The sequence below is a fragment of the Epinephelus lanceolatus genome, chromosome 18 (assembly GCF_041903045.1).
Source record: "Epinephelus lanceolatus isolate andai-2023 chromosome 18, ASM4190304v1, whole genome shotgun sequence".
Taxonomy (NCBI): Eukaryota; Metazoa; Chordata; class Actinopteri; order Perciformes; family Serranidae; genus Epinephelus; species Epinephelus lanceolatus.
Window position 1 is genome coordinate 9,286,237 of NC_135751.1, and position 23,875 is coordinate 9,310,111.

The 23,875-nt window shown below is 40.0% G+C and overlaps 1 protein-coding gene across 1 annotated transcript in view; it reads right to left on the reverse strand.

The window, feature by feature from the left end:
* Window positions 1-11,377: 11,377 nt before the first annotated feature.
* LOC117268757 (uncharacterized) overlaps window positions 11,378-23,875 on the reverse strand; it is a 32,965-nt gene continuing 20,467 nt past the window's right edge. Inside the window, exons 3-6 of the mRNA XM_033645424.2 lie at window positions 21,645-21,931; window positions 20,377-20,666; window positions 17,025-17,157; window positions 11,378-12,407 (exon numbers count right to left, since the gene is read on the reverse strand). Of these exons, the coding sequence (XP_033501315.1) occupies window positions 12,394-12,407; window positions 17,025-17,157; window positions 20,377-20,666; window positions 21,645-21,876 (669 nt within the window). The 5' untranslated portion in view covers window positions 21,877-21,931 and the 3' untranslated portion in view covers window positions 11,378-12,393. The remainder of the gene's footprint in view (window positions 12,408-17,024; window positions 17,158-20,376; window positions 20,667-21,644; window positions 21,932-23,875) is intronic.

The window sequence follows — 23,875 nt, forward strand, 5'->3', positions numbered from 1 at the left end:
AACAAAACTGTACAATAAAACACAAACAATACTTTGAATCTGTTCCAACCAGGTGCCACGTTGGTGTCATTAAGCCTGGACAGTAACCACAGAGGACATCAGCACTATCAGACAGAAGAGGTGGCTCCTCTTTAATTCAATCCATCGATTAGATAATTCAGTCAGAGCAGGATAATGAAATCCCTCAAGTTGACTGTAATTCTCTCCAACTGTCTCTTCTCATATATTTCTCTCTTTATCTTCTGTTATCTGTCCATCGGCCTCCTCTTTCTCTCGCCGCTGAGGTTTTGACCTCCATGTTTGTGTTCGTAAACTGGATTATGGTAAAATTCCATCAACACAAAGAGAACACTGCTGTATGCCTGAACTATTATAATCAAACTATAATTTCTTGAATTTCATATCAATGCCTCCTTTCCCCCTCTCTGTAACACCTGGTAACACCACATTTTATCTCTAAACTGATTAGCATTTGCATTTCTATATTTCCTTCCTTGAAAGCCATCCTTGCCAACATATCCACTATCTTATCCAGAGTCACTGCTAGCCATTTGGGTGCCCTAAGCACAAATGCTTTGTTGTGTGAAAAACTGACTGTATTTATGACTGCAATTTAACCTAAAAGCTCAAGTGCACTGCTGGATGAGCTCACGCCCCCTTTGTGCTGTGTTCACTGAACCAGCAGCAGCACAGCTCAAACTGTGCAGTGTCTGAAAGGACCATAACTGGGAGAGGTAATACAATACGTATGATTATGATTATGATTATGATTGATGATGATAATATTTGGCTGTTTTGGGGCCCCCTACAGCACTGGTGCCCTAGGCACAACACATGATGCCTGTAGCAGCAGCACTGCCCCCCACCCCTCACCCCTACATGTGCTGTGACCCACAGAAATTTTACCTGACCTCCCTAATTTGTCATGAATGTGGCTGAGTGAAGGACTTCATATATGAAGCTTGTGTGAACCACAGACCTCATTTCAGGCATCTGACCTGAAACCCATTTGAACAATCCACTGACTCTGAGACAAGGGAAGCGGGAGTGCTAAAATGCTAACTCATTCCCAGGCTTTAGGGCTCATTCCTGAACCACTCTGTTGATGGCTGTTTGAATGAAAATACCTTACATTTAGGGCAAAGGATGAGTCTGAGCATACACTGTCAAATCTCACAAGTTGATTTTACAAAAAAAATTTTTGAAAAGGGAAAGCAAATATATATATATATATATATATATTTATATATATATATATATATATATATATATATATATATATATATATATGTGCACACACATATATATGTAGTATATATAATAAAGTTGTGTTGTACTTTATATCTAATTGTTAAGCTTGAATTAAAATTTTGTTGTGTATACTAAATTGCGGAACTGTTGCAACTTAAAAATGACCAGTGTTATCAACTTCTTTCTTAGTGTTAGTAACTTAAGTAAATAAGGTTAGTGTGAGTTAAATGAACATTTGTGTTTACGCAGTAAAATTTAGGAAACTGATTGTCTGAGATAAATAAAGTAAGCACAACAAAGAATGATTAGTTTGCATGATTATTTTTTAAATTTAACCAAATGTCTGGTATCTTACATATTAAAAAAATCCTTATTTTGTTCATACGTTTTTGCTTGCTTTGATGCTTTTCCTTGGATTTATTTATTTATCTATTGTTACTTCCCTCAACCTCTGGATTCACTTGGGAACATTACACAGTTAAAACTCCCATCTTCTGCAGCTCTATGTGGCTTCTGACTCCCCTGCACCCATGGTGCAACTGGAAACAAAAATTTGGCCTTAGCATTGTTCCTCTGAACTGGCCCCGTTGCTATCTGTTACCCTCTTATTTTATTTGTCAGAAATAAAACATTCTCCTGTTAAATGGGGAAAAAAAGAATCTGAGTCTCACACAGTGATTATTTACTTCCCACCCACCCCTTTTACAAATGTCAAACCTGCAGACAGAAGTCAGGGTTAAATGTTCCACAGTGACCTTTTCCATGAAAAACAAGTTTTCATCAACTGTGATTTTTTTTTTTCTCATTTGACCCCCCCCCCCCCCCCCCCCCCCCTTCCTTCAGCTCCTCCTCCTCCCACACCCTTTTCGTAGTCTTCCTCCTACTCTTCCTCGTTATCCTGCACCTCTTCCTCCTTCTTGTTTCACGTTTTTGTTGTTGTTGGCACTCAGTCACTTTTACACTGACAAAAAGAACAGAGGGAGTCATCACACTCATTACTTGTCACAGCGGGCAGCACACACACACACACATACATCCTTGTACTTCTGTCTCTATGAGGACCCTACTCATTCCCCTTACCCTAACCTTAACCATCACAATTAAATGCTTAACCCCAATTGTTACCCTAACCCTAACCCTAACCTAAACCTTATTGCACTCTGAATGCACCCAAATGTTCATGGGGCTCTTCCAAATGCTATCGGGACTCTTAAAAGGACATTTCTAAGTATTCCCATACTACCAGTCCCCGAGAGCCTCTCTTTTCAGAGATCTGCGTTTTAACCCCGACCTAACTTAACCTTATTGTACCCTGAACCTCAAAACCAAGTCTTACATTCAAAAAGGTCTTTGAAGAAGTGAGGTGTGGCCAAAATGTCCTAACTTTCTTAAAATATCCTCAGTCTGTTGCTAAAATACATGGTCCTCACTGCATGAGGACAGCAGCAAGTACAAGTTCACACACATTTCCAAACAAACTCTATTTTGATGCTTTTCCTAAGCACTCTGGCACATTATTTACATTCAAATTACAAAGAAATTTCCTGTGTGAATCCATTTATTTTCATTGTGAATTAGAAAGTAGTCGGAGGGCCACCTGGCACCCTATTGGGGCCTTGAGTTGACTATCACTGGTCTAGTGTGTGGGATTTAGTCACATCTTGCAGTGAGGTTGCAGAACTGAAACATCTCCCATGTGCCAAGGAGAACTACTGTGACTGACACCAATCGTGAATGGCCCTATCTAGAGCCAGTGTTTGGTTTGCCTGTTCTGGTTTGTCCATTTGTATGTAGATATAAACGACACATTCGTTCCTTTAGACCATTGTATTTTAGCTGGTCTCCATTTTTTCTTTTCTTTTCTTTTTTTTTTCAGAGCATATTAACATACTTTTTGACTTGACTGTAACTTATGTTGCTGCCTGTCTTGGCAATGATACTCATATAAATGAGAAAACAGAAACTGAATTCATCTCACATTGTGGCCCCCCAAAAGCAACTGATTCCCTACATCTTTTGCTGTCTGTATTTCCCAGTTGTTTTATGGCTTTTTTGGCGTATGCACCCTGTGAACAACTGTCACAGGATTAAATGGGATGCCATCTTTGAATGTGGTATTAAGTTGTGCTGTATACAACCATGATGGGCTTTTAATAGTATCTGGATGACAATGGAGCTCTATGGCACAAAGGAAGAAGATATATCAGGCTTTGATACACACACAGTACTTGTTAGTAGATATGTTCACTGCCGGTTTCAATCTGAACAAAATCAATTTTGCATCTCTCTTTCCTTTGTTATTATTGTCTTCACCACCGCCTCCTCTTCCTCCTCCTCCTCCACCCCTGCTGCTCCATCTCACCACCCTCAGCTGCATTATGACACTACCCCCCCCCCCCCCCCAACCTCCATCTCATCTCATCTTTTCTTTCTCTGTGTCTGATTGCTTTTCCTGCAGCCACCCAGAGACACCTCCACCTCCATCCATCTAAGTCTACACCCACACACATTATAATGCAAACACTCTGTCACTCTGCTTCTGCTCTTTCAGTATCCATCCTTTCATCCTGCAGCTTCTTCTCCTTCTTCCCTTCCCTCCTCTCCATCTCGCCCTCCTCGTCTTTCCTCTCTTCGTCTCTGATCTCTTCTTGTAGCCTCAGCGGTGAGGTCTCTTAATAATTTATAAGAATCTAAAATTCAAATGAAGCACACACACACACTGAAAGAAAGAGAGATCTTTTATTAACAGTGAGGAATCAGACCAATCTGCCCCGTCCCAGCATCCCCGGCTGCCTCTCCTGCTCCCTTGCCGACAGTTGCCGTGACAACCTCTCGTCCTAGAAACAGGGTGTAAAAGAAATGAAGCCCACACCCTCATTATGTCTCAGTCTATGGCTAAGTCTTTTTCTCTCTCTTTAATGTCTTTATGTCACATTAAAAAGAAACAAAACTGCAAAATAAAAGCATGTGCATGATGTTTAAGAAAATAAAAGCATTTCCTGCTGGCTGAAAGAGTTTTTCTAGGCTGTGAAAGACGGCTTTGTGATGATTACTTTTGCACACTGAACACTATTATTAAGTTTTCTGCATTGTATTGTTCTTTTAAGATTTCCTATAGACCTGCTACTATGAATATGGCACTAATCATATTTCATTGATCTTAATATATCCACCATTAACAGTGGGTGTATACTGTGTGTGACTGATGCAACCATTATTTCTAACACTCTTCAGATATACTGTTAAAACAGCAGTTTATGTTCTGTGTAGATAACTTCATCTGTCACATTTTAGGTTGTTTCAGTCTTTGTGGATACTAAAAGAACCCTTAAACATTTGTTTTAAATGCTTCAATTGGATTGCAGCAAAGTCTTTGGCAGTTTTGGAGGGATTCTGTCATACAAAGCACATCTGAATCCAAATTATACTTTGTATTTTTGGCCTCAGAGAACACCTATTGCTGGTTGGCTGGAGGTCCTGCATTATGTACAGATACAGAGTGTTTATAGCTTCTTCATCAGCATTCTTAATAAACTGGTAAAAAAAAAAAAAAGCAGATTTCAGTTATAACAGTAGTATGCTTTGATTTTTAAGGTTAGAGAAGTCTGGTAAATCAAGAGGTTATAGCCTCACAGACACTGACAAATGTTTGCCAGGGTTAAACCAACATTTAAATACAATATTTCAATAGAGTAGCCAGTACAGTGGGGAAACAAAGCAGCCACAGGCTTGATTACAGCCTGCAGCTTTTTGTTGTGTTTCATCCCCTCTCTCTCCTCCCTTCACACTTGTGACTAGTAAAAGCAAAAACAAAACCCAGAATTGAATTCACTTACAAAGCTCTAAATGGTCTTGCTTAGAGAGCTCATAGTGCCCTATTATCCCACCAGAACACTGCGCTCTGAGAACGCAGGGTTACTCGTGGTCCCTAAAGTCTCCAAAAGTAGATCAGGAGCTAGAGCCTTCAGCTATCAGGCTCCTCTTCTGTGGAATCATCGTCCTGTTTCGGTCCGGGAGGCAGACACCGTCTCCACATTTAAGACTAGACTTAAGACTTTCCTTTTTGATAAAGCTTATAGTTAGGGCTGGCTCAGGCTTGCCCTGTACCAGCCCCTAGTTAGGCTGACATAGGCCTAGTCTGCTGGAGGACCCCCTATAATACACCGGGCATCTTCTCTCACTCTCCTTTGCTAACACTCATGTCCTGTTACTGCATCTCGCTAACTTGGCTCTACTGCATGTTTCTAACTTCTCCAGAGCCTTTGTGCTCCACTGTTTGGCAGGTTACCTTGTATCGCAGCGGTGCCTGGATAGTGTAATGTGGTTGTGCTGCTGCCGTGGTCCTGCCAGATGCCTCCTGCTGCTGCTGCTGTTATTATGAGTCATACCGTTATTATACACATATGATTATTGTCACATACATACACTATCATATATTAATATATACTTTCAACATATTGTACCACAGTAGCTGTAATTATTGTTATAATATCATTATTTAGATTAATGTTGTTGTAAGCTACTGTCATTACCGTCTGTCCTGTATCTCTCTCTCTGTCTCTCTTCATGTCTCAATTTGTCATATGGATTACTGTAAATTTATCATGTTGATCTGTTCTGTACATCATCTATTGCACGTCTGTCCGTCCTGGAAGAGGGATCCCTCCTCAGTTGCTCTTCCTGTGGTTGCTACCATTTTTCCCCATTAAAGGGGTTTTTTTTGGGGGGGTTTTCCTTATCTGCTGTGAGGGTCCAAAGGACAGAGGGATGTCGTATGCGCTAAAGCCCTGTGAGGCAAATTGTGATTTGTGATATTGGGCTTTATAAATAAAATTGAATTGAACTGAATATGTTCAGCATGGATGCATTCGTAAATCCTACCTGACAAGCTACAGTAAAACGAGGGTGCTGTTGTTTAAAGTAACAGAGCGTTCGTTTTCTACATGAATTAATAAATGGTTAAGTTAATTACACATTCACTCCGGTCAGTGCTTTGCTGCTCCGTGAGACAGAGTACCCAGAGTTCGCTCTGCCACTCCGACAGTGTGGATTTCTTAATATCTAAACGGTGTGTTCCAACAGCGCTCTGAATTTACCAGTGGCCCAGTTTGTACCAGAGTGCATTCTGGAACGTGAAGTAAGTATTTCCAAACGCAACTCATGTTAGTTTAGTGTGTTAACATGCTAACATTGGCTAATTAGCAATAAACACAAAGTCCAACTAATACTGATGGAAATGTCATTGGTTATTTGGTCATAACCCAAAGTATTGAACACATCAAAATGTTGACCTGATGATGGCGCTAGATGAAAAGTCAGAGGATCACCATAGTTATCACAATCCATCCAGTATTTGTTGAGATGTTTCACGAAAAGCCAAAAATGTCAACCTCACCATGACACTAGAGTAAAATTCAGGGGATCACCAAAATCAGTAGGATTCATCCTCTGGGACACATGAATGTCTGAACCAAATTTAACAGCAATCCATTCAATAGCTGTTGAGATATTTCAGTCCAGGCCAAAGTGGTGGACCAACCAACCAACAGGCCACCAATAGGGTCGTGTAACCAGCATGGCTATGAATTATGTCTTGATTTTCCCCTGAGGTATGCATTGGGGATAATACTAAGTAAATGAAAAAGCAATTGGCAGCTAGCTGTCTTGACATAATAACCTCTGGTACAGACTTTCTAGTGAACGGCGGGGCCAGGACGGAACATCTTGCAGAACTGAGATATTTTGGTAACTAAAATTCATTACGGGAGGAATGTTGAAACATGAACTCAAGGTAGGAAATCTTCTCAGCAACTTCAAGGAGAAAATAAAAGATGTGAGGTGGATGTAAATGTGTAAAGTAACAAAAAACGCAACAAAGAAAAGTTATGTTTAAGTCAACCAAAATTATGGAAAATCAAAAGTGACACACCAGTGTCACTAGTTTCCAGAAGATAATCCTGTTGACTTTCTCAGTCAGCGGCTGTGGCGGAGTAACTAAGTAGCTTACATCACTATTGTACTTAAGTACTAATATGAGGTACTTTTACTTCTTACTTATATTTTATGCTACTTTATACTCCTAGTCCTCTGCATATTTGAGGTAAACATTGCACTTTTGCTCCATTCCATTTGTCTGACAGCTTTAGTGAGGTTACAGTTTTTCATCCCCTTCCTGTCTTATGAAAACCATTTATCTACAGATGTGTTGATGATGAATGTTTGTGATAAACTGAAGGATGAGGTGTTCCTTTATGTGTTGGGAAAATTCGCCTAGTTCTTAAGATAAATAAACTCTTTAAAAACCCTCTTGGATCAGCTGGAAAATGCATCGTCACAAAGCTGAAAACAGGCCTGTTTTTCTGACACTGTGAAAAATTGACTCTTTAGAGATACATGGTTCTCACAGGACAGTTTGTGTTTAGTATCCAGGAATTTTAATTGCAGTTGAGTATTCTTGTAATGTGGTATTAGTATTTTCACTTCACCACTGGTCAGTGGTGAGTCTTATTTTCAACATTCTCCCATAGTAAATTTTACAACCCTGTGAGTGAAAACAATTATCAGTTTCCTTGAAATTTGTATCCAGGACTGTGATATATATCAGGGGAATCCTGTATCAGTGTAAGTGAAGCCTGTAACTGTACCAACAGGTGAATTTAATCTCCCCTGGAGTACTTCCAACGTTGTACATGTGTCACATCTAGAAAACATACAGTAGGCCTGTTTACCCACAGATCGATTCATGAGCCTGCAGACTGGGCGGAGGTCATATTTAACTGGGATTTATTCCCTTCAAACATGATCAAATACTCAACATCAGTAATCAAGATCAACAATGTCGTTGATAAATGTATTTGTGTACACCCATTCTCATTCTGTATGCTTCATAAAGCAGTCAATTTAAGGCATGCACAGGCACAAAAAGAGTTTGTGTCAGGAGATAGCAATCAATATCAAGAGAAGGACATAATGAATTTGGCTGACAGTCTACTCATGCTTACAGTGTCCACTATTTTCTCTATTACACTATATTTACTGGTCTACTATACACTTTGAAAATGATACTGGGCTTATCTTGGGCCTTCACTGGACTTAAGTATATCTATCAAATGTATCTTATTTTTTACCGCTCATACAGCTCCATCTCTTTATTTTTATCCATTTTTAAGGAGGCTCAAAGGTGCCTTGGAAATTAAAAAAAAAAAAATCCTTGCGTTTAGTGAACACAATTGATCAAGTTATACTCTCACATCAATAGTAAATTATGAGCTTTTAACAGAAAACCAAACGTTTTAACATGTATAAAAGGTGTAAAGATAACATTCGTTACACATTCATTCAGTAGGCAAAATCCCATGTATATGCACATATTTCTGTCCAAAATTAAAACATAACTGCATAAAATCCAAGTGGTAACTTCTTTATTTGTATGCACAGGTTAAGTCTTTTTTTCCTCTCCAGGACATGTTTTACTTTGTGTTTTTTGGGGAGTGTTCATTGAGCGTGGGTTGGTGGGGAGCTGTTATGAAAATGTCGTTACAGATTTAATATTTGATGATCTCCCACATTCAAACGCTAGTTTGAGTTTCATATGAAAGGTAGCAGCCCAACTCTGCACTAAAAGTTATTTATTATTATTATCATTATATACTTATTATCAAAGATAATTCTCTGCAGGCTGCTCTAATGCACTGTTGATAAGTATACCTACAAAAAGTAATGTACCACAATTCGTACGTATCTCCCGTAGTCATAGCCCAGTAATTCGTGCATAACCCATGGAACTGGGAAGGTTGTGATCACATGACCTTTGCGCTGAGGGGAGAAAGAAGGAATTAGTCCATGTAAGGAGGCACGTTGGGTTGGTGGATGGGTCACAATATGCAGGACTTTCCAGGACTTTACCCCAGGAGGCCGGTGTTTGAAACTGTATGAAATCAACTGAACTTAGAGCTATTTTAAGGTATATCCTCACCATGTTTTTTCCTAAACCTAACCCACATTACTTCACGTTAAGTACATAACTTAAGGTTAAGTATTGTACCTATCGTCATCCCTGGGGCACTAATTCGTAAGATATCACACAAACCGTTGTGTGTATATTTTCGTAAGATATCATATGAACCGATTTATGAGGATACATTTGTCTCTGCTGAAAACCAAAAATCTTCCTTGGAACTGATCTTTGCGTGTAAATATATATATTGTAAGTATATTATAGAAGTTTACTATTTACAGAACTTGTACCGGTTGAATTCGAGATAACTGTAAAGATTTGTGGGAAGAACAATTAAAACCCTGAACATTAATATCATAATTAGAATGTTAGTTTGTGAAAAATCTCTGATAGAAACACAACAGAGGAAAATACAAACAATAGCACAAGATATTGAACAGTCAGTTAAAATCATCAAAGTGGAACAATGTGAGGCGCAGTTGATAGAACACTGTAGGCAACTCTGAGAGGTAGCGCAAGCAAAGTCCATACAAAACCGTGTACAAGTATACAACCATAGCAAAACTCAGGGAAGCTAGCATTCATACTGACATCGAGCTGGGACCATTGTTTTGCATAATGTGATTAGTAAACAGGCATGCTACATACAGTAAAGGAGTGGGTTGAGGCGGAGTGAAGGTGAGAGTGGTACTTCCATCCCCACCTCTGAGCCTGACCTCACCTGACCTCACCTCCAGACACCGTCTGATTGGTGCAAAGTTCAAACATGTCACTGCTTTGTCCCTTTGAGTGGAGCTTTATTTTCACAGCAGCGATGTCCTCTATAAAAACACGCATGTGTATTTTTGGCCGCAAGTTATTTGTTGGTCAGTTACATCTCCATGAAAAAGAGAAAAAGGGGGATGGCTTTAACAGGCGCACATACTATAATTTATCATATTATTTATTTACAAAGTGCTACTCAACTAGCTCTCCTGCTAAATGAGGCTACCGTTTTATGTAAAATCATTCTGTAATAAATACTGTAAACATGCACAGGTTATAAGAGATGATTTACTTCCATAACAACAGCTTATTTCCTTAAAGTTTCCCCCGAAACAATCTGTCCACAAAGCCCTAGTAGCACACGCATTTAAACAAAAAGAGAAAGCTGTTTTTGTGCAGGTTGGCTCACACCCTGGTGTTTGGCACAGCCTCACACTGAGGCTCTGAAAGCTGAGAAAACGCTGACTTCACAAGGACGAGATGAGCTCTATGGTTATGGTTTACTGTGTAAAAATCAAGCTGTTCATCAGCCAGACGCCCAGCCACTAAAAACTATTTGTTCCAGTGAGTTATTTTTATAATTTAATATGTCCCAGGACATGTTTATGGCCCATAAGGTTACTTCAACAAGAAAAAACACAGATGTTAGGCTTGTTAAATGATCAAATGCCATAAAATAACCTATAAATTGTGCTGCTTAATCACAGACCTTCATATTAATGATAGGCAGATTGATGATTTAAGTATTGATATTACCAATGAAGCTGTGTTCCCAGTGCTACTGCTACGCAGGTTTTGATTATGCGCTGTGTTCATACTGTAAAAATGACAGAAGTATACTTCAAAAATTATAACATGAAAATACGCTGGATTTTCCACAGCCAGTGGTGGAAGAGGAACTCAGATCTTTGCCCATCACTTCATATCCTACTACTGTGGTCAGAGGGAATAATTTAATATGTTTAAACCAGACAGACTCAGTTATAGGCCATGAACTGCACTCAGACATCTCAACAACCACAGCTCAGCTCAAACGCAAATTATAGTTAAAGATGGTAAATCATTCCAATCATTTTTATCTCATTTTAAGATAGTCAGGAGAGGAGTGAAGACTTCCTAGCTGAAATAGAATTGGAAATTTTGTGATTTAGCTGTCATATCTTTAACTCAACAGTGTAATATCATTGTAATAGTTCTGTTTTATGTCCCATGACTGAGGAGTTACAGCGAGCTGAAGTGAAACCCAATTTAAAATCCCATTGACATTTGTAACACTTATAATAACTAAAGATCCAACCTTGGAACAGGGTCAATCTCAAGAGCATGTTGTTTGGAGTGCTCCAAATGTTGATGAGGACAGTATTTTTTTTTTTGAAAAGCAATCTAATGTTGGGGTTAATTTAATTTTTTTTTTTTAGTGACCTTTAATAAACATTTTCCATAAGCCCTGGGTGCTTGCTGGCTAAATGTCAAGGCTGAAGAGATGGTTACAGCTAGCAAACTGAATTTTGGAAGAGCAGCTGATGAGTTTCTTGGTTTAAACCAAGTTACAATGACGTAAGTAAAAACATTTTCATGGGAGCTGTAGTTTTCTCTGTGCTCGAGTAATCATTGTTTGACTTAATTACAAATCACTTTCTAATATCAGCTGCTGTATTGGAGCTGACTTGTCTGAGAATATGGAAAGTTAACAGAAAAAGGAAAGAACCGTGAATGAATTAAGTATTAAGTTATACAATCTAGTGGAACAAACAGAAAGTGATGTCAGAACTTGAGCTCTCTGATCACCATGCAGCAGCAGCAGCAGCATCATGAGTGTGTCCATCTTTATGTATGTGCATCATAAACACCAACAGGAACAGTTGGGTGATGAAACTCAAGTCACTCTTGCAGTACAAAGACTCTGACAGTTCATCTTTAGGTTCCTGCTGAACTATCAGCAGCACCTTGTCCCAGTTTCAGTTCAGCTAAACACCACGTTTCTAATTATTTGGCATCAAAAAGTGAAAAGTTTGCACCATCACTAAACTTCTTGCATGTAGACTCATTCAGAGGTCAGAATAATCCCATTTCCATACAGACCGATGTGCATTTCCACGACAACACGTGTTCATCGATGGGAGAAAGTGGTCTGATGAGGAGATAAGCTGTTACCACAGAATGAAATGAGTGTTGTGTGATCCATCCTTTTCTCCTAATCAATATCCAAACAGGGCGTCGTGTCGGGGAGTGTTGGTTGTGTCGGAGGTAGAGCGTCAGGCAGACCATGCTCGTCGTGCAGCAAGAAACAACAGCAAAGAACAGGAATAGATTTTTGTTTTTCATCCGGTGCAGGCGCTTGAGAACGATAGTGCTTCAGGGAGTTGAGAAAAAACGGTGTCTTGTTGTCAAGTCAGTGTCGCCATCCTGGAGGATTTTAATCATTTTAATATCACTGGAAACAGAGAGAAAACAAAGTATAAGTACCGCATAGCCTCATTTGGAGTGCGTTTGACTACTTCAGAGTGCCACAGGTAGTTGTTAACTTAGTGAAAGCATATTTTCAGGATATTAGGCTGTGTCTAAGTACAGCAGGTTTCACAACAGGTTGGCAGAGGCTAGAAATAGGCATCATGGCAGGGTGTACGGTTTCTCCATTAGCATTTACTATGGCAATGGAAGTAATCATCAGGGCTTCTAAGTGGGTGGTAGGTGGAGAGAGATGGCAGAATGGGTTGCATTTTCCACCAGTTAGGGCTTACATGGATGACATGACACTGGTGACCACAACAATGCCATGTACAAAGAGGCTACTAGAGAAGGTAAATAAGAACCTCAAGTGGGCCAGCATGAAGATCAAGCCTAGTAAATCTAGAAGCATCTCGATAAGGTAGACGGAAGTTAAGTGATAGGAAGTTTGTCATAGATGATGAGGAAATCCCAACAATTAGGGAAAAGCCAGTAAAGAGCTTAGGTAGGTGGTACAATGTGGAGTTGAATGATGAGGAACAGGTGGTGAAATTTAGGAAAGATGTGGCAGAAGGATTGGATAGAATAGATAAATCCGAACTTCCAGGAAAGTTGAAGTTGTGGTGTTTGCAATTTGGGCTATATCCTAGGTTAATGTGGCCATTGTCAATTTATGAAATTCCAATATCCGTAGTGGAGAGAATTGAAAGGTCGGTTAGCTCCTATATTAGGAAGTGGTTGGGTGCTCCTAGGTGCCTAAGTAGTGTTACATTGTATGGAAAAGGGATACTTCAGCTGCCAGTATCTAGTTTAACAGAGGAATTTCAATGTACCAAGGTCAGGACAGAGCTGTTGTTATCTGGGAGTAAGGACGTGGTAGTTAGGAGTGTGGTTCCAAATCCAACCAAGGGGAGGAAGTGGAACCCACGATCGGCAGTTCAGGAGGCAGAGGCAGCTCTTAGACATGCAGAGATCGTAGGTAATGTTCAGTTTGGCCGGGGAGGCCTGGGGCTTGGCTCAGGTAAACCGGAATGGAATAAAGCAGGTCTCAAAGATAAAAGAAAGCTGGTTGTAGAACAGATACGTAGACAGGAAGAGATGCTAAGGGGTGCAAAGGTAGTGGCCCAGGCTAAACAGGGACAGTGGTTGAATTGGGAAAGTGTAGAGAAGAGGAAGCTTAGTTGGAGGGACCTGTGGAGTATGGAGGAGAATCGTATTAGATTCATGGTAGGGGCTACATACGATGTGTTACCAACCCTCCAGAACTTAAAACTGTGGGTAAATGAGGACCCATCATGCCCATTGTGTTCACGTACCGCAACCTTAAAGCATATTTTGTCAGGCTGTAAAGTTAGCTTGTCACAAGGCTGATATACATGGCGACATAACCAGGTGTTGAAATGTTTAGCTGCAGGCATTGAAGGGAAACGAAGACAGGTGAATTCAGAAGGTGTTAAGGATAGGAGTTTAGTAATTCAGTTTGTCCGTGAGGGAGAGAAACACAGACGAGATAAGTTAGTGAAGAGGCAAGTCTGTGGCCGCCTAGAAGGTGCTTGTGATTGGGAAATGCAAGTAGATTTAGGGGGAAAGCTTGTTGTTCCTCAGGAAATAGTTTGTACCAGGCAGAGGCCTGACTTAGTGTTGTGGTCAGTGAGTCAACGGATAGTTTATTTCATTGAGCGGACAGTTCCTTGGGAAGACTCAAAGGAAGAAGCCTATGAAAGAAAAAAGCTTAGATATGCAGACTTAGGAGCAGAAGCTGAGCAGCGAGGATGGAAGACTAGGATCTGTCCAGTGGAAGTGGGGTGTAGGGGATTCATAGCAAGATCAGCTGTCTCGCTCCTGGGGGAACTCGGAGTGCGGGGACAGAGTTTGAGGAAGACAGTGAGGGAAATGTCAGATGAAGCAATTAAATGTAGCCAGTTTATCTATAAGAGAAGAAGTAATGTCAGTTGGGGGCCAGCAGGGGGAACTACTAAACAGGGCACATAACTCCTTGAGATCAGGTAAACCCTAGTTAAAACACTTATGTATTTGTCAAATCATATGTGAGTTCTGAAGTATTCTGAATATAAAAAAATTTAGAGCTGAGGACATTTTAGCTGCTTCTATTAAAGTAGAAGTATTTATATTCAGTAAACAGCCTTTGTTCTCTCAGACCACGTGAATGACTAAATAAGAGATAGCTAACTGTGACAGATCCACTTTAAAAAGGAGTCTGAAGTCCCTGGAGCCACTTCAGTGCACTGGCAGATCATTACAGCCCTGCTCAATCTGTCAGACCGAATCTGGGGGCAAAATGTCAAAAGTGTTTCAAAAGAAATCCATAATATTTGTCCTTGGTTTAAATATTTTACTGTGTAAACATCATGTAGCCTCAATGAAGAGCTGTACCAAGCTGATATGGAATATAAGTCTTGAGGGAGAGGTGCAAAAGAAAATCTGTCCTAAGGTATTAAAATCCAAATGTTACTTGATGATTGAATGATTTTCTCCAGGATAATAATTTATTTGAGGAATTTCAGTCAGGATTTAGAGTGCATCATAGCACTGAGACAGCTCTAGTTAAAATTACAAATGACCTTCTGATTGCTTCAGACAAAGGACTCGTCTCTGTTCTTGTTTTATTAGATCTTAGTGCGGCGTTTGACACAATTGACCATCAAATTCTACTGCAGAGACTGGATCACTTAATTGGCCTAAAAGGTTCAGCACTAAGCTGGTTTAAATCTTATTTATCTGATCGTTTTCAATTTGTTGACGTTCGTAATGAATCATCCTTACGTACCAAAGTTTGTTTTGGAGTTCCGCAAGGTTCTGTGCTCGGACCAATCCTATTTACTCTATATATGCTTCCTTTAGGTAACATCATTAGAAATCACTCTATAAATTTCCATTGTTATGCGGATGATACACAGTTGTATTTATCGATGAAGCCAGAAGAAAGTAATCAATTAACTAAACTCCATAACTGCCTTAAAGACATAAAAAATTGGATGAGCACCAATTTCCTGATGTTAAATTCAGACAAAACTGAAGTTATTGTTCTTGGCCCCAAACAACTCAGAGACTCTTTATCTGATGACATAGTTTCTCTAGATGGCATTGCTCTGGCCTCTAGCACTACCGTAAGAAACCTCGGAGTAATATTTGATCAAGATTTGTCTTTTAATTCTCATTTAAAGCAAACCTCACGGACTGCATTTTTTCATCTGCGTAATATTGCGAAAATTAGGCCTATCCTGACCTGAAAAGATGCAGAAAAATTGGTCCACGCTTTTGTTACCTCAAGGCTGGATTACTGTAACTCTCTATTATCAGGTAGCTCTAGTAAGTCCTTAAAAACTCTTCAGCTAATTCAGAATGCAGCAGCACGTGTACTAACAGGAACTAAGAAACGAGATCATATTTCTCCTGTTTTAGCTTCTCTGCACTGGCTCCCTGTAAAATCCAGAATTGAATTTAAAATCCTACTGCTAACTTATAAAGCTCTAAATGGTCAGGCTCCGTCATATCTTAGTGAGCTCATAGTGCCATATTATCCCACCAGAACACTGCGCTCTGAGAACGCAGGGTTACTCGTGGTCCCTAAAGTCTCCAAAATTAGATCAGGAGCCAGAGCCTTCAGCTATCAGGCTCCTCTCCTGTGGAATCATCTTCCTGTTACGGTCCGGGAGGCAGACACCGTCTCCACATTTAAGACTAGACTTAAGACTTTCCTCTTTGATAAAGCTTATAGTTAGGGCTGGCTCAGGCTTGCCCTGTACCAGCCCCTAGTTAGGCTGACTTAGGCCTAGTCTGCCGAAGGACCCCCTATAATACACCGGGCTCCCTCTCTCTCCCTCTCTCTCTCTCTCTCTCTCTCTCTCTCTCTATATATATATATATATATATATATATATCCCTCTCGTATTCTATTACTGCATCTTGCTAACTCGGCCATTCTGGATGTCACTAACTCGGCTTCTTCTCCGGAGCCTTTGTGCTCCACTGTCTCTCAGATTAACTCATATCGCAGCGGTGCCTGGACAGCGTGACGTGTGTGGTTGTGCTGCTGCCGTGGTCCTGCCAGATGCCTCCTGCTGCTGCTGCCATCATTAGTCATTAGTCATACTTCTACTGTTATTATACACATATGACTATTGTCACACAAGTATACTGTCAGATATTAATATATACTTTCAACATATTGTACCACAGTAGCCAGAACTATAACTATAATATTATTACTTTCATTAATGTTGTTGTAAGCTACTGTCATTACCTGCATCTCTCTCTCTTTCTCTCTCTCTCTCTCTCTCTCTCTCTCTCTCTCTCTGTCTCATTGTGTCATATGGATTACTGTTAATTTATTATGCTGATCTGTTCTGTACGACATCTATTGCACGTCTGTCCGTCCTGGAAGAGGGATCCCTCCTCAGTTGCTCTTCCTGAGGTTTCTACCGTTTTTTTCCCCGTTAAAGGGTTTTTTGGGGGAGTTTTTCCTTATCCGCTGTGAGGGTCTTAAGGACAGAGGGATGTCATATGCTGTAAAGCCCTGTGAGGCAAATTGTGATTTGTGATATTGGGCTTTATAAATAAAATTGAATTGAATTGAACTTACATCCCCAGTTGAGGATGATGGCTGCGGTGATGATGGCTATCCCTCCCAAGATGGAGACGACAGACAGAACCATGGCATTACGGCCCAAACGGCGAGCTCCATCCACGTTGCCCTGCTGTAGACTGTTTCGGGACTGAACAGTAAAAACAGTGGAAAAGATCTGATATAAACTATAACTCAATGAACTTGTAAAGCAATGTTTGTATTTGCAGAATAAGCCTACCACAGAAAACAGTTTCCTCATAAAACCATAAGTGTGTTGTAACAGTAAGTTTGTTGGTTATCACATTTTTTTTATTTATCCATCATCTTGAAATAAACCTCCACTGTGATCATTTAAAAAAATCATGTTACTATAAATAGTAATCAGCATTTGTAATTTGGTTGCTAACTAAAGGCTTACCCACCAGCCAGCTGGGAACATGCTAGAGCTAGTCAGTCACAACAGCTTTCAAAGCTAAGCAAAACACTGTATATGTAAATGTATATGTACGGTATGTAAAGATAGATGACATGACAGTTCCCAAAAACTGAAGCCAGAACATCTCTATCGCCTCCTGGGGGCTGGTGGCAGTATAGGTCATAAAGCCCACCCTCCATGTTAGTGGATGGGACATTGGCCAAACTAAAACTTAATGTACACATCAAATAAATTTTTCCCAAAGATGGTTTCCGTCATTTAAGGTAGTTGTTTTTACGCTGCTGTTTGTTCAAGTGTTCATTTTTCTGAGAAGTTTGGTTTTAATTAGGTATTTAATGCAATAAAATAGGGATTTTACAACATGACTGACAACTGTGTGAGCCAGTCGGTGGGTTTGGATTCAGTGGCACTGCTTGAGATTGGTTGGAAGGGTGAATGGGCGGGAAACTTGATACCGCAGAGATCGCTACTGCATAGACTCTGGCTCCGAAATATGTCACCAGAGCAAGATGGCAGCGACCATATACGGGATATTTTAGCTTCACTTCTCTACAGTGGGGGTAAGTGGAAACACGGTGTCCATTTTTATATACAGTCAGTGAAGAAAACTAGTTAGCCCTTGTTTTATTGACTCATGGAGGAATGTGAAAACTGATGGTCATAACACAGCTTATAAGCCACGATAGCTTCCTTTGCTCTGGACTCCTGTTCCCTCAAAGATCAGAACTGTCAAGTGTTTGCTGTAAGTCAGTGGCACAAATTTGTGTGTCGTCCAGTTTTGTCAACTCTCTTTCAATGAAAGTAGATAGAACTAGCTTCAAAAGTTGCTAAAGCCCAGTTCAGACCCAAGATTCACAACGAGACAAGTTGAAACATGCAACTACTTGCAATGTGCCGTTCTGCAACGTTCTAAAAACCTGCCAGGTCACACAAATGCAACTAGATGAGACGGTGTATCTCTATGCAACAACTCTTTTTACCTTCCTTCTGATTTCCAGCTTTTCAGGCTTATTTTGTGGCTGAATATAATTTGTAGCTTCTTAAAATATGAGTGAGGACAGTGACAGTGAGATACTGGCTACAGTTGCATTTGTAGCAGAGATGAAACAGTGAAAAACAGAAACAAAACGAGCATCAGATGAACTGTATTCATAATAAATACACCACAATAATATAAATATCCAGCGGCAATTAATCAGTCAATGACAATGTGTATGTGGGAGAATAAGCACAGCGAGCAGCAGCAGTGACCCACCGTCCGTCACAGGCACACCGTGAGGACGTAAACAGGGCTTAGCAGGGACAGAGTACCTGCTGCAGCAAGCGAACATGCTCTCTGTGTTTATTTTAACTTGACCAGCGCACTTCATTACAAGCAAGTTGGCTGTAGAAACAGGTGACAAGCTTTACATTCTAAAACCAGCTGCCAGTGATCTGACCAGCTGAGTTAAAGAAGACACCATCAGCCGGCTTGAGTCCAGCTCAGATGGCCAGTTCACACCGCTGCAACTTTTCTCTGCAACCTTCTAAAACAGTTTCATCTCGTTGCCAATCTTTGTCTGAACTGGGCTTAAAAGTAGCCTTATGATGTCATACGTTTATTTGCATACTGGTGATATCATTGCCGTTAATGGCAGCCTTACTTCCCTGAATTAGATTCAATAGAAAAATCCTTGAATGGCATGAAAGTTGTGGCACTTTTTAGAAATAAAGTCTCTAACAGAGTAGTAAAAGTCACTAAATTGAGCGAGAAAGTCCAAGTTAGCAACACTGGTGTCACTCAAAGGAATTCAACACAAAAGATCAAAGTGAATTTATTTCCAAAGGAATACATTTTGCCGTGAAACGTCACTGATTGATCTGACGAAGAGTTGATTAATACCAGTCTTATGTGTGTCTGTTAAATATAGGGCTACAGCCAGCAGCCTAGAGTCTGGAAACAAGGGAAAAACCACTAGCCTGGCTCTGTCAAAAGGTTACCAGCACCTCTAAGCTCACTAATTAACATGTTTATATTGTTTGTTTGATCCAAACAAAAACCAAAGTGTAAAAATGACCATTCGCCATTTCCTCTGCTGGTTGCCTGGCAACTGCCAGCCAAGCACATAGTTGGGCAAATTCATATCTCTCCAAGCCATCAGTGTTGCCAACTCTTTTCCCATTAATGTAGCTGGCATTGCTCCAAAAGTCACATAAGGTCACCAAATGATGTCATCTCATAATCATAAAGCTTTGTGGTTGTGTCTGTTGTAGCGAAGGAGAGACTGCCTGCCTGTGTACAGCAGGAGAGACTTTGCATTTGCAGAAGAGCCAGAGACTGTGATTATTCTGAGCATGCATGGGAATGAATCATAATCTAATATATTTAAATGTATTTTTTTCTTTTCCCCAATGGTCTCATGAAGTTGTAAAATTTGTTGCTAGCTGCTTTTTAGAAATAAAGTTGCTAAGAGGATCTGAAAAGGCACTAAATCTAGTGAGAAAGTAGCCACACTGCCAGACTGAAAACAACTTTATAAAAAGATAAAGAGGCAGGACAGTGTCTGGCAGCTTGTTTTTGGACTTCTAATGACCAAAACTCAATTGGCTTTAACCTAAACTGAGACATTTTGATTGGATCCCTCACAAGTTTGTGTCTGTATTTTTATCCACAGCAGTTCTGGCATTAGTAGTATAAGTTATTATTTTTCTCTTTTCAACAACCTGTCTGTTAAAAAATGAGAAGGATAAATTCATCAAAAACCTCATTCTTCTAATAAAAACACAATTCAGGTAGCATCACAGTTCTTTCAAAAATGAATTGCTGCTTCAAACTGGTAGAATAAAACCATTCTTTTTAGAAAACAGGCTATTCACTGGAGAATTTTGTTGTTTCGTTGTCTAATTAGTCTTTGTTAGGATGTCTAAACAAAAGAAAGTCTAAAGTCATACCATCACGGAGAAGGTTAGGGCTACAATGTTGATGGGCCACAGTGGGCAGAAGCAGGACAGGATGGCCAGGAGCAGGTAATCTCTCGGCTTGGACCCATCCACAGTGGCCTCTGTGATGGCGCTGGGCTGGCGGGTGAGCGACGGCCTGGGGGAGCCCGCCGCCAACGAGCCAGACCGACTGCCCAAACCAGGCCGGCCGTTAGCATGGCCACCAGGCTTAGCATGAAGCTTGGGCGACACAGAGGACACTGTGGGAGACGTGTCCACCATCACAGGACCGATGCCATTACCTGGAAGTGAAGTTGTTAGCAGGAAGGAGTGGGTAAGTAAAAAAAAACAAATATATGTATTTGTCCTTCTAAAGATTCACGTCGCTAGAAGGAACCAATGGGTTTCGAACTGAGAGCCATAGTCAGGAAGTCAGACAGTATTGAGAGACAGAAAAAGAAAATACTGGTTTTGATCTTTTCCAGAGAGGCAAGCCAAAATCTACCAAAAGTATATATTCATCAATTTTTATACATTATGAGAATCAGAAGTAGAAATGATAAATCCAAAAGATCTAATGTTAACACCAATAACGTCCCTCCATTTGTTGTGAAGGAGCTAGCACTACTGATCCCACTGTGGATCAACAGTCTCTACATCACAGTATACATGTTGAACAGTGAAGTGCTATTTTATTGATATTTTAATAAACAAAGACAAAAAAGAAGGATCAGAATGATTTGTTGGCATCTGTAAATTGGTTCTGGTGTTACTTTTATGCATGAAACAGGTTGTGTATTGTATATTGGGTACGTGCAATAAGTAGAAGCTTCCTTACTGGTTTTTAGAAATCTTTATGATATGTTGTTTGTATTCTTAAGTTAAAGTGCTCCACATATGCAATATTTTATGTTGTATCAACAAAGTAAAGCAGACTTTAATCACTTTATAACCGTAGTTTACAAACAATACATTATATATTGTGTAAATAGGTATTTAATTTGTTGATTATATAATATATTACTCATCTGAAGCTTAAAAGTATCTAAAGCTACCTAATACATGTAGTAGTCTGAGATGTTGTGGAGCAAAGATATAAAGTGTACAATCAAAATATTAAAGCAAACATCAAGTACCTCAAAACTGCACAGTACAATACTTAACAATAAGTACCTTGTTACTTTCCACCACTGATTGTTTTCTACTGTAGCCTACTGTTTTGAAGAAGAAGAAGAAGAAGAAGAAGAAGAAATGTCAGGGTACAGGACAGGTGGACTTACTGGTCTCCGTGTTGTCACAGATTACTGTCAGGTGTTCCATTTCCTCCATTTGTTTGGCATCAGCAGGGTGTGACGTCGTGGGCGGGGCTTGTTGCTCTGCGCTGGTTGGTTGACAGGTAACAGCAGCGTGGTTGGCCTCTCCTTCTTGCTGCATGCTGATTGGCTGTTCAGGCTGCTGGGACTCCGCCATGGTGCTGTTGGACGGCTGGGCGACGCTGGGACTCGTGGCCATGAGACGGTGAAAACGGAGGTAAGTATTGGAACAAAAACTAAAGGCAGGGCGTACTCTGAAAAGGATCAAAGAAACAGAGACAGAAGTTTCACCACTGTGGTGCTTTTTTAAATTGATTTGAAGTGAATAGATTTTTCAATTACCGACTGACTATGATTGTGTGGCAGCGCTGTGCGTCTGGCAGCTTGTTTTGGAGTTGCTGCTGCCCTCTACTGGCCAAAAATCGATTGTTGTGGCTTTAACATAAATTTAGACATTTTGATTGGGTTTCACAAAAGTTTTAGTCAGTAGTTCTATTACTGGGGGGAAGGGGGGCTGGAGGCTATCCCAGCTGTCATTGGACGTGAGGCAGGGTACACCCTGGACAGGTCGCCAGACTATTGCAGGGCTGACACATAGACCCAGACAACCATTCACACTCACATTCACACCTACGGCCAGTTTAGAGTCACCAATTAATTAACCTGCATGTCTTTGGACTGTGGGAGGAAGCTGGAGTACCCAGAGAAAACCCCCGCAGACTCAGAGAACATGCAAACTCTCCCCCACCCTGGGTTTCAAATCAGAAACCCTCTTGCTTTGAGGTGATGATGCTAACAACTGCACTACCGTGATGCCTATCAAACACCCACCTTTCAAATAACCAGTCTCTTAAAAATTATGATAATAAACTACAGATCATTTTAAAAAGTTTTCCTCCTCATGTTGGCAGCATTACATTTCTTTAAAAACTTAGTAGAAATTAGTGGAATAAAACCATAATTTATAAGAAACTATTCAAGTCAAAGTGTTCTTGCCTAATTAGTTTTAATGGATTTTTATTTCTAAACAAAGGCAAGTAGAAAATTTGGACCATCATGGAGAAGGTGAGCATTGCGATGTTGATGAGCCACAGCAGGTAGAAGCAGGACAAGATGGCCAGCATATAAAATATGATCCATTTGTTTTTAAAAGAAACTTTACAGCTATGAATTTTGGACCAACTGTGCTTCAGTCAGCCGTAGCAAGTACTTCAACACACACGATCAGTGTTCATAATATTGTCAGCCAGAAATGTGGTGAATTGTAAAGCTTTGTAAAAGACAAATACAGCAAAATGCACTGAACACAAATACGTTAATGCAAGTAGTTCATAATCATCTTGTATGATGAAGCTTTTCATGAAGGGGGGTTTCAAGAATACAATGTTTTTCATCAACTAATTAACAAGTGAAACTAGTAACTTAAGCCAGATTGCAAAGTACAAGTATCTTCATATTGTACGTGAGAAAACTCAGTACTTATCACCACTGTAACTAAAAAGCACAAGTTTAACATTTTCATGGTTCTGTTTCGGCAACACAAAACATCTTTTAAGGTTCGTAAAAGACATTGGTCTCATTTAAATACTTAGAAAGTCAACAGTGACTTCAAACAGCACAAGATGACAAAACCACTGTCTTCCCAGAAACATCAACCAGTGTTGAAGAGACTTTTCACACAAGAAAGTCCAAACCAAGGTCCATGTTTTTTGTCACATTGTATACATTTGATCTTGTTAGTTTGGTTTTACATCACAGTGATGCTATTGCACTTCAGTACACTACATGACATACCTACATCCTGTCCTGTGAAAAGATTGAAAGCTCCACAACTGAGAACATGTTTTCCAAAAAGACGAAGAAAGTTTTTGTTGCCTTAAGCACAAGATCTAAATATAATACAGATTCATCCGTATTATATTTATATAATATGTATAATGCAGACTTATCTGTGTGGGCTCATAAGGTTGTTGATTTATTTCGGTGACTCAACAGATTCTGAGGTTTCTGGCTCCTGCTCTCTTGTGTAGGTGGATGTGAGCTCAGTTGGTGTTTGTTTTAAGTCCGACTGGACGGTCACCAATGAACAAATATATCACTGAACGCCTCTTTGAACCAGAGACACCATTAAACAATATAATAATTATTCAGCAGCAGATATTAACAGTCCTGTAACAGTGAAACTGTTGTATGAACAA